Raw genomic sequence first — 13,736 nt, 5'->3', positions numbered from 1 at the left:
GAGACGGGCAATCCCAGCCTTGGTTTTCGAAATAGGACTTGGCGGCAGCGGCAGGTCCGAAGAAGACCTGGTGGCCTTCGTAAAGTACAATCACCTTGTCAAATACATCGTAGATGCTTTGACTTGCCTGGTAAGCAGCGACCGCATGACACGAGCCAGTGATGTCGGAGGATAGTCGCAAAGCCTGGACAAACCTCAATGCTGTGGCAGAATCTAATCCTCGAGTAGAGTTATCCCAGGCAGCAATCGGAGCATGGGCTAGGGCCATCTCTGCAATACTGACACGCTTTCGCTCACCACCCGAAACACCACGGATGAAATCGTCTCCAACGCGCGTGTTATACGTGTGACTCAGTCCAAAGACAGCCATGATGATCTGAGCCATGTATTTGGCAAATTCTGCGCGGGACATGCCTTGGAATCGATGGGCAGGAGTTCGCGTTGCAGCTGCAAACTCCAGAGTCTGGCCGACGGTCAGATGAGGGAAGTGTCTGTCCACCTGTACAATTCAAAAGGATTAGCATAGCTTCATTGGCGTCGATGTTGGGACCGTACCTCTTGGTTGTATACTAGTTCGCCCTTGAACTCTTTCATCATGCGGGGTTGGGGAATTCCTAGTGATCGTTAGCTCTATTCTAGAATTTTGGAGCTCGAGTCTTACCATTGTAATGGATGACGCTCTCCTTATCCATATCCAAACCGTGGAGCTCTCCAGTCATGGACTTCAAGAGCGTACTACAGCCGGCACCTGGCCGACCAAGCACAAGCAACAGCTCACCACTTTTCAAGAGACCGTTGAAGTCCTTGAGGATTCGCCTTGGGGGAGAGCGTGATTCACGAATGATTTGGGGCACCCGAACGAGGGCAGTTAGGGTCGATGTGACTGTATTTTGGTACTGCAGCGCAGCACCCGATCCGTATATATTCAGTTTTTTAAAAATAACGTCCGATGAGTGTCCCGCTCGGCCATCTCGGCTAATATCGGTGAAAGCCAGTTTGAGCCATTTTTGCAAGTCGAACTTGCCAGACTGAGGATCGAGAGCTGGATCTTGTTCAGCGAGGACTGTTAGGTTTGTTCCGGCAGTCGATTGTTGGCGTGACCGTTGAGTTGCTATTTTGGTAAGGGTCTCAACATCGTCCTGTTCGATGAATGCCATGGGAGAGTCGCCAAGAGTTGATGCATCTCCAGTATGAGGTGGAGTTGGATCAAGCATCTCCCTTAGCTCGATCGAGCTATCTGATGCCGATGCCATGCTGAAATATAACGAGCACAGTATTAGAACAGAACCAAATTATAGAAACTCATAAGAAGGGGGAGTTTCAGATATTTAAAGAGTCGGGGGTTTGTGGCCATTTCCGGCCGTTGTGGATGACATCTTCCATTGTAATGGAACTGTGGGTCATGGGAGTCGGAGGTCGGAGCAATTTGAAAATAATAGTAAATAATAGTGGAGAGGAAGGAACCCTGCCATAATCCTTGCACTATGATTCGGTAGATCTGAAGATCAAGTTGGTCACCAAGGTTGAAACAAGGAGGCAAATCCATACATAAAACATAAAAGTACCAAGTTCCAAGGTTCTTTATGCTAAGTCAGCGGGTCTTCCTGGAATCCCGACGGTAAATGGAGGTCCCGAGCCATGTGCTGGCTCCGGCCCCCGGTATATACACTACCCGATCGGCATAACATACATAAAATCGGATTAAAATGTAACCGAACCTTTATTTTTTTAATGAACTGAAAATCTGTGGAGAACCGCCACACCTTTTGAAGATTCTACCAGGATCTCTATACATTGCCACCATGAACTTCGGAACGGCTATAACGCACCCCGATATGCCGGATCTTCAGTGGCTTGGCCGCTTTGGTCGCTTCGCCGTTATCTTTGGCCCTGTGGGGCGCGATTTACTTCTTTAGCCCCTGCCCCTATTTCTTGGGCTTTCCACAAAATAGCGTTATAGATTGATCTTGACGCTACGGTCCGAGGATCCTCAATAGACGGTCTGGACCATTAGGTGACTATTCAGTCTTAGTCTCGCAAATAACACAAGGGTCCACGGGTCACTTTCATAAGTTATGTCCATTATTAGAGACTCAAATTCAAGATTTCCAAGGCCTTTGAACATAGCCTTTAAAATCATACAGCCTATGATCACATGCTATCACATGCTATCACATGCTGTGTGGGGCTTTCTATATTTACTCCCAGTTATCCCCCCCACTTCTCCCAAGGTTCTCTTCTCCCTTGAGTATTTTGAATAGCGCTATTTGTTTAAGTTGGGAACAATGTCTCCAGAAAAGGAGTTGACAAATGTCTGTTAGGCGCAAGGTATGAAAGTATTGGAGTTGCAAAAGGCAACTTGGCAATATCCAAATTAAGGATCGATGTCACAATTCGATAGGCTTTCTATTGGCAGTCTGGTGTGTGTGGGGCAGCTATGGCAAAGTTCGACATGGAATGTGCCCAAGTTGCGTGGTGTGACCGGCCATGTAGTCGATTGATGCTGTCAAGATCGACTTGGCTAGAAATATAGGTGCTAGACAGGATACTACAGGAAGAAATGCGTGGGCTCAGTGGAGCTGCTGAAGGAAGACTTGATGAGAATGAGGATAAGGAGGAAGGTATGGCACCATCAACAGTTGTACCGGAAGGTTGTTAAGGGCATGGTAACCCCGAGGTCATGGTGAACAGTTGCTATGGCCACATGAAAGTTTGTTATGGAAGATTGTCACTATAAAAGATTGCCATAGTGGAAGGTTCCAAGTCATGGTGGATAACGCACTTCCCGAATGGGAAGGTAGGGCTAACCTGCAAATATGTGAGGACCTCGAGGGATGCAATCGCGTTCCAACTTTGAAGATCCCTTATTGAGAGATTCTACCAAATCATCTGCATTGGGCACATACTCTTCTATCAAACCTTTCATCCGACAGGTGACAGCCGAAGTTGCACTCGCGATGACTACCAGCAGACTGTGGTCTTTTTGGGGCAGCCAATGAACAAAGACGACGATTCTTTGTATCATGTCAAATCCATTATCTACACCTCAAGACCGGTGTGTCTCTTACGGGGTAGGCTGCTTGGACTTTGGTAGTTCAGGCCTTGCCATGAGACATTATCTCAATAGAGACAACATATTCTCTATTCGATACATGTGTTCTTGCAATAATCTTTTTCCGATTTTCAAAATCAGTCCCCATTCCTCACAAAATACACATTATCTACCCGCTGGAGTCTTTGCCATTGAGATATAGAGAAATTCAGCCCTCCTGGTCGTTGCTACCAGACAACATTTCCAGGGCGAAATTGAGGCACCAAAGCATAGAAAGAGCACACACTAATTTATTTTGAGATGCTTTTAGACAGGGATTCTCGGCGTAAGTAATTTAATATTGACAACACATCTAAATTAACAGGGTATCTAAATTCCAAGGTTGAATAAGGATTCTCGACGCATACGACATCAGCGGGGGCGGATCGCCCGGGCTCCGATCCGAATGAACGCAGCCCCTCTAGGACTCTCTTCCTCTTCAACTCAAGAATTATCCCACCATGGCTATTCAGTCATTGCGCGAAATAAACGCTCATAATCTACGTACCTTCAAGCGCCACTATGTCTCGGAGATCTCAGGTTCGCTTGGCGATCTAGGCACGTTCCTGCCTATAGCGATTGCGCTAGCTGTCAACGGCACCGTCTCCCTCGCTAGCACCTTGATCTTCTCGGGAATCTTCAATATTCTAACGGGTGTGTTCTTCGGTATTCCGCTGCCAGTTCAGCCGATGAAGGCCATCGCCGCAGTTGCCATCGCGCGTAGTTTCTCAAATGGCACGATCGCTGCGGCGGGGATCTTCGTCGGCGCCTGTATCCTTGTCTTCAGCTTGACAGGGATCCTGCACTGGTTCGCCAGTGTAATTCCCATCCCAGTTATCAAGGGTATTCAAGTTGGGGCGGGATTATCCCTGATCATCGCAGCCTGCAGCACCATGCTCCATCCCTTGGGCTGGATCAGCCCGTCCTGGGCCGATAACCGTATTTGGGCAGTTGCTGCATTTGTTGTGCTTCTGCTCACCAATATTTATCGCCGAGTACCCTATGCGATCGCTGCATTAGCGCTGGGCTTGCTCTTTGCTATTATTCGGACTGCACTGGCGGGGCATATGCCCAGTTTCGAGGTGTGGCATCCTTTCGCTCTAGTTCCGACCCCGCTTCAATGGCGCGTCGGTGCTGTGGATGCTGGTATTGGTCAAATTCCTCTTACCACCCTCAACTCCATCGTGGCGGTTGTCCACTTGGCGCATGATCTGCTCCCGAAGGTCCGCACTCCATCCATCACCCACATCGGGCTGAGTGTGGCCGGCATGAACTTAATTGGTTGCTGGTTCGGCGCTATGCCCGTCTGCCATGGATCTGGTGGTCTTGCCGCGCAGTATCGGTTCGGAGCTCGCTCGGGAGCAAGTGTCATCTTCCTCGGCCTATTGAAACTGCTTATCGGCCTTCTCTTCGGAGAGACCTTGGTTGACCTTCTGAGGCAGTTCCCTGCTGCCTTACTCGGTGTGATGGTTATTGCAGCTGGCGCGGAGCTGCTTAGCGTGGGCGAGAGCCTCAACACCACTGGTGCCCAGGACCTCAGCCAGGCCGGTCCTGGCCTTTTGTCAAATACGGGGCAGCACATTGGCCCTGTTCTCACGGATGAAGAACGCAGTCGCCGCTGGACTGTCATGATGGTCACTGTGGGATTGCTGGTAGGGTTCAAAAATGACGCTGTCGGCTTTATTGCTGGTATGCTTTGCCACTGGTCGTATGAGATCCCGGAATGGTGGGAGAAGGCGCGTAGCCGCTGGTCAGAGGGACGTTTACGTCTACGTGACTAGATATACATACATTGGGAAAGTTTGTATTTACAATCTTCTGATATCCCTCATATATGCATGAAGAACTCACCAGATATATCATTTTTGTTTTTATATATTGTAAGAAGCAAGTGCAGATACTTACCATAAGCAAATTCAAAAACTTGCCTGTCCACTCACTCTAAAGTATATTCCTAAAATCCACGTCACTTTCTCTCCGCAGCCTGGTGCCTGTACTAGGATTCTCATACGTGCGGTTCTCCCTCGCCGAAGACGAGAGGCCGTCCGCAGCGAAATCCACATCCCGTCCGAGCCTCCGGCCACCAACATCCCTCATATCCTTGTGACGCCTGGTTACTCCACCGATATCATACTCAGATTGGTCGTTATAAGTGCCGGTCACGGGGTCATAAACCCTAGACCCCAGCGGCGAAGAAGCCAAATTAAACGAATCGTCCTCCCCGTCCCCATCCAATAGCTGAGCCGCCGCACCCCCAATATCAGCAAGGACATTGGGCGTGGAAGTTTGGGGTGGGGAATTTTTGGAATCTGAAACATCATCCTCTAGGTCGGTGATGCGTCGTACTCCACCTGCAGATGTACCATCTACCGGCTCTGGTAAAGCCAGCTGTTCCTGTCCTGTGTTGTCGTAGCGCCGCTCTTCAACGACTGCTGGTTGACCTAAATCTTGCTGGGCGGTACGTACGATTGTTGTGCCGTCGGGTTCGGTGTATGAAGTTGTTGAATACCTGTGTCCGGTTGTAGTCTTGCCGTCGCTGCCGTTGGTTGTGGAACTGTAGTAGTACGAGGAACTTGTGAAAGAGTCGGACATCGTGGTGAACGGTCGCGCTCGGTGGGATATGGGAGAGGAAAATATTGATCTGGTCCACTTGGAGTGATTTGCAGTTGAGTTTGTTCAATTGGGTAGATGGAAGGTTGATACTAAACCTTGGGAGGATTCTTTAATGTTGGTATGCTTGTAGAAGCGTCTTTGTATGAAATGTTGGCATCGGTGTTCAAGTTGTCTTGAATGCTTTCGAACTTCAACATGCTCAATTTTGATATGTTTATATAGTTCGTTCCTCTTGTCTTAGTGGCAAGCTTTACTTGCCGCTTGCATCATTGCCTCCTGCGGCAACTAACCTCTATGGAAGAGGCAACAACCCATCGGTGTCGCCAAGGGGTTTGGAGATACCCCACGTGAACCGGGGGAAACAGAGCATATATTGAACGTGTAGGCGTTGTCCATAGATGCTGCGTGCACGGACGAAGCCCCAGATAAGGCACTGGACATATCGAAATCGCTTATCACCTGTACCTCCCGAGGTCTCCCCGCTTTTCAACAAACCAACTCATCTCCAACTCTGGGACATAAAGCAAATGGCTGGACTTACCGAAGCTCAAGTCGCCTCCTTCAAGGAGAACGGGTACCTCGTTCTCCCCGACTACCTCACCCCAACCGAGGTCACCGCTCTCCTCGCCGAAACAAACAAACTCCTCGAGGAGTTCCCACTAGAATCCCACCCCCTCACCCAGTTCACGACGGGCGATGAAACCGCCGACCATGTAGGCGACGACTACTTCCTGAACTCCGGCGACAAGATCCGCTTCTTTTTCGAGCCAGATGCGTTCAGCACCGAGCCCGATCCCTTGACCGGTCGAGCCGCGCTACTGAAGCCCAAGAACCGCGCCGTCAACAAGATCGGTCATTCGCTGCATACCTTGTCGCCACCCTTCAAGGCCATATCACTAAACGAGCGGAACGCCGCTGTCGCGCAGTCCCTGGGCTTTGCCGATCCCCGCGTGCTGCAGAGTATGGTTATCTGCAAGCAGCCTTCGATTGGTGGGGCTGTGCCATCCCATCGTGATTCGGAGTTTTTGTATACAAATCCACCTTCTGCCGTAGGCTGGTGGTATGCGCTGCAGGATGCGGGTCCGGCGAATGGGACGCTGGGTATGTACAAGGGGTCGCATACGGGAAGTAAGGGAGGTCACATTACCAGAAGGTTTGTGAGGAAGGAGAATGGAACGGGGACGGAGTTTATTGAGAATCGGGGGCCTTCGCTCCCCAAAAGTATGGAGGAGGAGAAGAGTTCGGAGACTACCGATGAGGATCTAGAGATTCTTGATATCAAGGCTGGATCGCTTGTGCTCATTCATGGGAATGTTTTGCATAAGAGCGAGAAGAATACTAGCCTGAATAGTCGGTATGCCTATACCTTCCATGTTATTGAGGGCGCAGAGGGGTGGGAGTATGATGAGCGGAATTGGTTGCAGCCGCCTGCTCATGGGTTCTCAAAGTTGAATACTTGATAGACAGGTAGAATACGAATGAATGATGTTACGGTCATTGATGGTAAATAGTTTGACTTTTATTCTTTATGCAAATCCTGTACAAAAGATGGCCCGCCATATACACCGAGTGTGCGAATCCCAGACACCCCAAACTCCAAGTTGCGATTCAAGGCTGTCAGATCAGGTTGCCTTCAACATGTCAAGCATTCCCTTTGTTTGCCACGCTTGTTGGGCCATCTCCACTTCATCGCGAACCCGGCGGTGCAGGCGCTCCACCATCTTGTCGACCTGTGCGGACTGGCCCAGATTTCCAGAATAGATATCGAGAAGGTTCATGGCAACCTCGACGCTGAGATCAACCAGGCGGGGTTCACGGATGTTCTTGTGAACCCACTGCAGGACGGGCTGGAGGGTGACCTCATCGCGGTCCTTCAGCGAGGCGCGGAGGGCGGAGCGGTGACGCAGGGCCGTAAACAGTGTAAGTTGTGCAGTCTTGTCGGCCGAGGTGAGGACCTGGTCCAACGCAACGGCATAGCGTGCCTTACGGAGATCGTTTTCCCAAGGCTGCTCTCTCTTCCGCTTCTTGTGGTCCTGGCCCTGAATGACAATCTCCACACCTTCTCCAATGAAATCGCGTCCACGCAGACGCTTTTCCCATCCAGACCCACGGGTCTTCTTCTTCTTAGCGACTTCCCGGTCGTGCTCCTCCAATTTGCCCTCCAGCAGGGCTGCCATTTCCTTCCGGCGTTCCCGCTCCTTGATCTTCTGTTGGCCAGATAGTCGGGTCTTGATAGAAAGGAGACCTGACTGCATACCGACAGCAATGTGCTTATCCTCATATTCGGTTCCGGAAGTAATCGCGTGCAGAGAGAGAATGGGCGACGGGTATTTGGATCCAGAGACGGGGTTCCACCCTGTGGTCTCAAAGACCTTCATGTGTCCATCAAGTGCACCACTGAGCAATCGTTCACCATTGGAGGCCAGCGCAAGGGCAGTGACAGTCTTTTGATGGCTTTGGATCATGTGCAGCGGCTTACCAGCCACAATGTCTAGCACGGCAATCTTGTTGTCGGCCGCGGCGAGAAGTGTAGTTCCGGCGGGCATGGGCAGAATGGTCTCGATGGGCGCACCCATCTTGAACGTCATAGCGGCACGGTTTCCAACTCGAGGATCCCACAGTCGAACGGTACGATCGTAAGAGCCCGAAACCACCAGACCAGAAGAAGCCATGGAGCCAGGCATGAATGCACCGCTACGCACATAATCGGTGTGGCCGACAAAGGTGCGCGCACTAGTTTGCGAGGCCAAGTCCCACAATCGCACTGTACGGTCATCACTGGCCGTGAGGACTGCGGTAGGGTCGCTGGGAGAGAACTTGGTCACCCACACGGGCAACTTGTGGTCCTTCCATGTCTTGAGGATGGCGCGCGACTTGACATCGAAAACTTGCACGGAACCGGTGTCGTCACCTGCCACCAAGACACGTCCGTCCGCGCGAACGTCAGTACCACGCACGGTATCATCGAACCGTGTGAGTGTTCGCAGAAGTTTCCGTGTGCGAATCGAATAGATCTGGACTCGTGCGCCTGTTGTCACGGTGAAGACATCGGGCGGTTGTGTAAGAGATGGAAATGCCGCGGCAGAAGAAGGAACGGAAGGCTGAGTGATGAGGTTGACCGGTCCATTGGCCGGCGACGGGATCAGGAGCGGGTTTTTGAATGTCCGCCAGTATTGTTGCTCAGGCGTTAACTGCGTCGAGGGTAACGAGGCGAGCTTGACCTGCTGCAGAGGCAGGACGGGCGCCGCCATGGTTGCAGTGGTGAATAAACAGTAATTGTTCGGGGGATATTAGTTGGATAGACAACCCGGAATGAGCAATGGTTGGTAAAGTTAAGCCGACTAGAGTGCTATCGTGAAGTTCATGAAGACCATCTTTTTTCTGCCGATCAAAAAAGTTCGTCTCGCCCAATCGGGAATGGTGGCGGTAGCTGTTGGTGCCTGGGGCATCGAGTGCTGGGTTTACGCCTGAGGCAACAAGGCAAAAACCTAGGTCTTGGCATATCCACCCCGTGATGGTCAGGGCTTCATTCTTGACTTGTGCATCCCGTACTCCGTACAGGGCTATGCGGCAGGCTGACAACATAGAGAGCCTAGACCGGATCCACATTAGATGGGTCTAATGTAATAAAGAAATGTACAAGATACCTCTAGGCTGATACTTTCAGATCCTCGAATTAAGTTCTCTACCTCGGAATTCCACGAGGTTACAAATACCATACCCTGGGCCACCTTTCCTCGGTAGACAATCTGCATAATATTCCCAATTATTGACAGGTGACAGCTTTCATTCTCGGGTAATCTATCCTGTACGAGAGTATCGATGCTGGCTCGTATATGTCAACTCCATCATGGCCGATCAACCTCGAGAGATCTTCCTTCCAGTAAGCCTAATATTTTCCATCAATTGAACGCAAAGACAAAACTGAAATTCGACGGGTCTACATTGTACTCCGTACATCGTAGGCTTCCACATTTTGACCATTCGTGATGTTAATAATAGTAACTTGCGGGGATTGCCCAGTGAACCCACCGAGGCAGTGAGGCAGGCAACATCGTTAATCGTCAAAGTATCTGAAATCAGTAGGGGATGATGTGTGCAGAGCAGGCGAACAAGACAGTCTCAGTAATATTGCCAATGTATGACATGCAGTACCAAAACAAAAGGTACCTAGATTACACACGTTACTCCGTACACACAGGATCATTAGGCCTGTGAGTGGTCGCTATGGCAATTCAGTGGGGGAAAATAAAGATCCATCGTGGTGCAGCTCCCTAACCCTAAAGGTGGGGGAGCCGCGATGGCTTGACAGCTTATTGAAGCCCCAATGCAGCTGAAACCGGATTCACAAACACGAGTACGGAGGATAGAGGGATGACGATCTTGTCTGGACTGCCAGTGGTTGGCAGTTTATGCTTGTCCCACCAGGAATGCGCAAGTCTCTGAATACGCGGTGGCTGGGGATCCGATCGAGCTGAGGGCGATCCACTGCATGTGGAATACCTGACTGGGGTTGGATGAAGAGGGTTTGACGAGGATTTGAATGGCATCATGTAATATATTGCAATATAACCTTGGAAATGAGTATATTAATATGAAAATATAGCTAGGTGTACGGAGTAGATGAGTATGGAGTCTGTAGAGTTCCAAGTTTCAACTTGTTTATTCCGATGATGCAAGGGTTCATGTATCCCATGGTATGGTAAATCGGCCCCAGACACCGCCAGGGGTAACAACCAATCAACACCCAAGATCTGATACAAAGCCCCAGCCACCTCCAATACACTTCTAAGACTTCCTTATCTTTTTGCTTTTCTTCTTTCTCTCTCCCACTTAGCTCAATGGTAGTTTCTGTTCATATCTATACCTGGTGATCAAAATGTCGAAGATCTCCAAGGTTAACCATGCGGCGGGCATCTTCGCTGACATCTCCGTCGATGGCCCCATTATCGGTACCTTGGTCGCTATCATCGACCGAGCCAAGAACCTACCCAACCGGAAGACTATGGGCAAGCAAAATCCCTATGCTGCAGCACGATTGGGCAAGGAAGCAAAGAAGACTCAAACGGACTTGCGAGGAGGACAAACACCCCGATGGTAAGCTTTTTCGCCTAATAGATGTGTAAATGGAAGCTTACTTGTCTAGGGACTCGGAACTCCGATTTACCGTACATGAATCCCCCGATTACTTCAAGCTAAAGGTCTCCGTATTCAATGACGATAAGAAGACCGACATGATCGGCGAGACCTGGGTCGATTTACAAAGCTTGATCATTCCGGGTGGAAGTCAGAATGATCACTGGCACCCGCTTCAATGGCGTGGGAAATATGCAGGAGAGATCCGAATCGAAATGACCTACTATGACACCAGAGAACAAGATGAGGTCCTGATTGGACGCCGACAAGAAGCCGCTGACCGAGTGCAAGGTAAAGCCCCTAGTACTCCAATCAGTACGGGCTTGTCTGGTCCCCGGCAATTGAAAGATGTCAAGCGACGACCCTTGCCCAGTGGCCCTGCAGGGGCCCCGGCAAGACCAGCTCCTCCAGAACAATCTCACTCTGCGCCTCCAATTCAACACCCGGTCCCGTCGAGACCCGCCATTCCGGAACATTCAAACACCATATCTGGTGCGCCAGACACCATCTCTCATGCCCCGCGACATTCAGAACCTGCTTACGATACGTCAGCTTATCGCGCACCTTCTCCTGTGCCGCCTGCCTCGCGGGGCGGGTATGACGGTACCGATAACTACACTCAAGAATGGGACATCCCAGCTGTTGCTCCTCTCCGCAGACAAATCACCCATGAACTGCCCTCCAATGAAGTTGTTGAAACTTCCTTTGATTCGCGTTTATTGCAACAGCAGCAGCAACATCTACAACAACAACAACAACAAGAGCTACAGCAACAAGAGCTACGGCAACAAGAGCTACGGCAACAAGAGCTACATCAACAAGAGCAGCTACGGCAACAAGAGCAGCTACGGCAACAAGAGCAGCTACGGCAACAAGAGCAGCTACGGCAACAAGAGCTACGGCAACAAGAGCTACAGCAAAAAGAGCAGCTACGGCAACAAGAGCTACGGCAAGAAGAGCTACGACAACAAGAGTTACAACAGCAAGAGCTACAACAACACGAGCTGCAACAACAGCGACTGCAACAACTACAGCTGCAGCAGCAGCAACTGCGGAACCATCCCGAGTATGACCAGCCATCTTCGAGAGACTATCGCCTCGCCAGGCAAGACCATTACGAGGCAGATCCCCATGAGGAAGCGCCATACCATTCCATACATCCAGATCTCTATGCTCAGATAGAGCAGCCACGATACAATCTGGACGCTATGTCATATGGGCCAACGCACGCACATGAGTTGCCAGCTTCAGACTTTATACCTTCCTCTATAGGGCCAGTGGATGACCCGAGGTACCATCCTCACAGAGTTCGACCTCTACAAATCACTGCTCGAGGTCATGATTACCACCCAGAGTATGCCGGAATGCAACCACGAGTAGAGGATGAAGATGATGGTGGGCCCCCACCTCCTCCACCGGTACACCGGTCACGAAGGGCGCACTCTCAACTCCCCACCCCGAAAACATCGCCTCGCCCCTATGCACCCTACACACCCCAATCTTCTTCTCGATCCTCGGTCCCCCATCTGCCATCGACCATGTCCACCCCGTCTCACCGTGGTCGCTATCAGGACCCTTCTTCGATGGGAAATTCCCCAGCCATGCCCGCAAGCCTCGTCGCAGGTTATGAACCGGAAGACTCGTCTGAGAGAGCAGCACTCGAACGATCAACCCGCAGACGTAGCACCCAATGGGATGATGAGATGATGATTTCCGAACCACCTGCACCGATCCCTGTGTCAGCACCCGTCCACTACGATACTCCTGTCTACCCTCTGCGAACATCCCCCCGACCTATTGAACAAAGACCCACTTCTAGCAGAGGTGGATCTGTGAGCCCTGGTGTGCAGGCTGTAACCCGGAAATCAGTCAGTCCACGGCCCTCTTCTTCAGACGTCCGTGAGGGTTCTTCAATCCCTTTCTCTCCCGACTCCTACATCTCTCTAAACCCGAATGCGTCGCACCCCCCTAGCCGAGATCCTTCCCCGGCATACGACTCGCCTTCGCAAGCTAGAGATGCCGTGATACGTGGAAAGACTGAACCCCATCGAGACATGGATCATCCAATCATCGGGGATGATGGTCGTGAGATTGACCCTTCTGACCATCTTCCCACCGATACATGGGCGCCCGAACCAGAACGCAAGAACCGTAAGCCCGAAGTTATCATCCGCTTCAAACACTCGCCTCGGCCAACTTCTAGAGGCAACGACTCTCCTTCATCACGCAGCACAGGCCCTCCTCGTGTAGGATTCAGAGCAGAGACCACTACCTATCCATCGGATCGCCCAATCAAGTACACACCCACCCATGTGAACGCAAGTCCGGGGTCAATGGTTCGAACCTCGCCTCGGCCGGACTACGCGCGTGAGCGCCCTGACAGCTATGTGCAACCTCGGGGTTACAGCACACCCACTTCGGCTGAGCGGCCGCGCTCTTCCCGAGGCTCAGTCTCGCCATCGCCGGGGTCTCGTACGCCACTGTATGACTATAGCCCAGGTCCCCCGATTCCAAACAAGGTGCCAATCAGCGGAGGAAGCCCAGGCTACCCCGTTATGTCTGGCAATCCAAATGGAAACGTTCGCATGGATGCCTTGAGTCGAGAATTGAGTACGATTGACATTGGCTCTACGGCGTGTAGCCCTGGCCGGGCTGTTCGAAAGTACGTACCAAGACAGCCGGCGTCGATTGGCTACGCTAGATAAAACGAATTCTTTCTTGCACTTATGGATGACTTATGTACTGTTTTTATATTGGGTTCTGGGCATATGTCCCCGGTTTTCTTCAATTTTGGTTTTCAGACTGCATTACTCTTGATATCCGGCAAATATGGCGTTATGGAATTGATTTATGGGGGGTATAGTTTTTGATGTACGCATAACACGAATAACCAATG

General features: G+C 50.9%; 7 protein-coding genes across 7 annotated transcripts; 4 read left to right on the top strand and 3 right to left on the bottom strand.

Annotated features, from left to right (window-relative positions):
* Positions 1–635: 635 nt before the first annotated feature.
* N7517_004419 (uncharacterized protein) lies at positions 636–1,253 on the bottom strand (the record flags this gene model as incomplete). Its single annotated transcript, XM_056722149.1, has 1 exon — positions 636–1,253. One exon carries the CDS (start codon positions 1,251–1,253, stop codon positions 636–638), a length of 618 nt encoding a protein of 205 aa, XP_056578399.1.
* Positions 1,254–3,552: 2,299 nt separating this feature from the next.
* Positions 3,553–4,872, top strand: N7517_004418 (putative sulfate/molybdate transporter; the record flags this gene model as incomplete). Its single annotated transcript, XM_056722148.1, has 1 exon — positions 3,553–4,872. The coding sequence occupies one exon, from the start codon at positions 3,553–3,555 to the stop codon at positions 4,870–4,872; it is 1,320 nt and encodes a 439-aa protein (XP_056578398.1).
* Positions 4,873–5,032: 160 nt separating this feature from the next.
* Positions 5,033–5,683, bottom strand: N7517_004417 (uncharacterized protein; the record flags this gene model as incomplete). The annotated part of the gene is made up of 1 exon (XM_056722147.1): positions 5,033–5,683. One exon carries the CDS (start codon positions 5,681–5,683, stop codon positions 5,033–5,035), a length of 651 nt encoding a protein of 216 aa, XP_056578397.1.
* Positions 5,684–6,231: 548 nt separating this feature from the next.
* On the top strand, positions 6,232–7,164 carry N7517_004416 (phytanoyl-CoA dioxygenase family protein; the record flags this gene model as incomplete). Its single annotated transcript, XM_056722146.1, has 1 exon — positions 6,232–7,164. The coding sequence occupies one exon, from the start codon at positions 6,232–6,234 to the stop codon at positions 7,162–7,164; it is 933 nt and encodes a 310-aa protein (XP_056578396.1).
* Positions 7,165–7,326: 162 nt separating this feature from the next.
* Positions 7,327–8,955, bottom strand: N7517_004415 (snoRNA-binding rRNA-processing protein UTP15; the record flags this gene model as incomplete). The annotated part of the gene is made up of 1 exon (XM_056722145.1): positions 7,327–8,955. The coding sequence occupies one exon, from the start codon at positions 8,953–8,955 to the stop codon at positions 7,327–7,329; it is 1,629 nt and encodes a 542-aa protein (XP_056578395.1).
* Positions 8,956–10,583: 1,628 nt separating this feature from the next.
* On the top strand, positions 10,584–12,022 carry N7517_004414 (C2 domain-containing protein; the record flags this gene model as incomplete). Its single annotated transcript, XM_056722144.1, has 3 exons — positions 10,584–10,801; positions 10,851–11,131; positions 11,214–12,022. The coding sequence occupies 3 exons, from the start codon at positions 10,584–10,586 to the stop codon at positions 12,020–12,022; spliced, it is 1,308 nt and encodes a 435-aa protein (XP_056578394.1).
* Positions 12,023–12,048: 26 nt separating this feature from the next.
* Positions 12,049–13,545, top strand: N7517_004413 (C2 calcium/lipid-binding domain CaLB; the record flags this gene model as incomplete). Its single annotated transcript, XM_056722143.1, has 1 exon — positions 12,049–13,545. One exon carries the CDS (start codon positions 12,049–12,051, stop codon positions 13,543–13,545), a length of 1,497 nt encoding a protein of 498 aa, XP_056578393.1.
* Positions 13,546–13,736: the final 191 nt, after the last annotated feature.

This window comes from Penicillium concentricum, assembly GCF_028827145.1.
Source record: "Penicillium concentricum strain IBT 3081 chromosome Unknown utg000002l_segment0_segment0, whole genome shotgun sequence".
Lineage (NCBI taxonomy): Eukaryota > Fungi > Ascomycota > Eurotiomycetes > Eurotiales > Aspergillaceae > Penicillium > Penicillium concentricum.
Note: the sequence above shows the minus strand (reverse complement) of the source record. Positions and strands in the feature narration are given on the sequence as shown.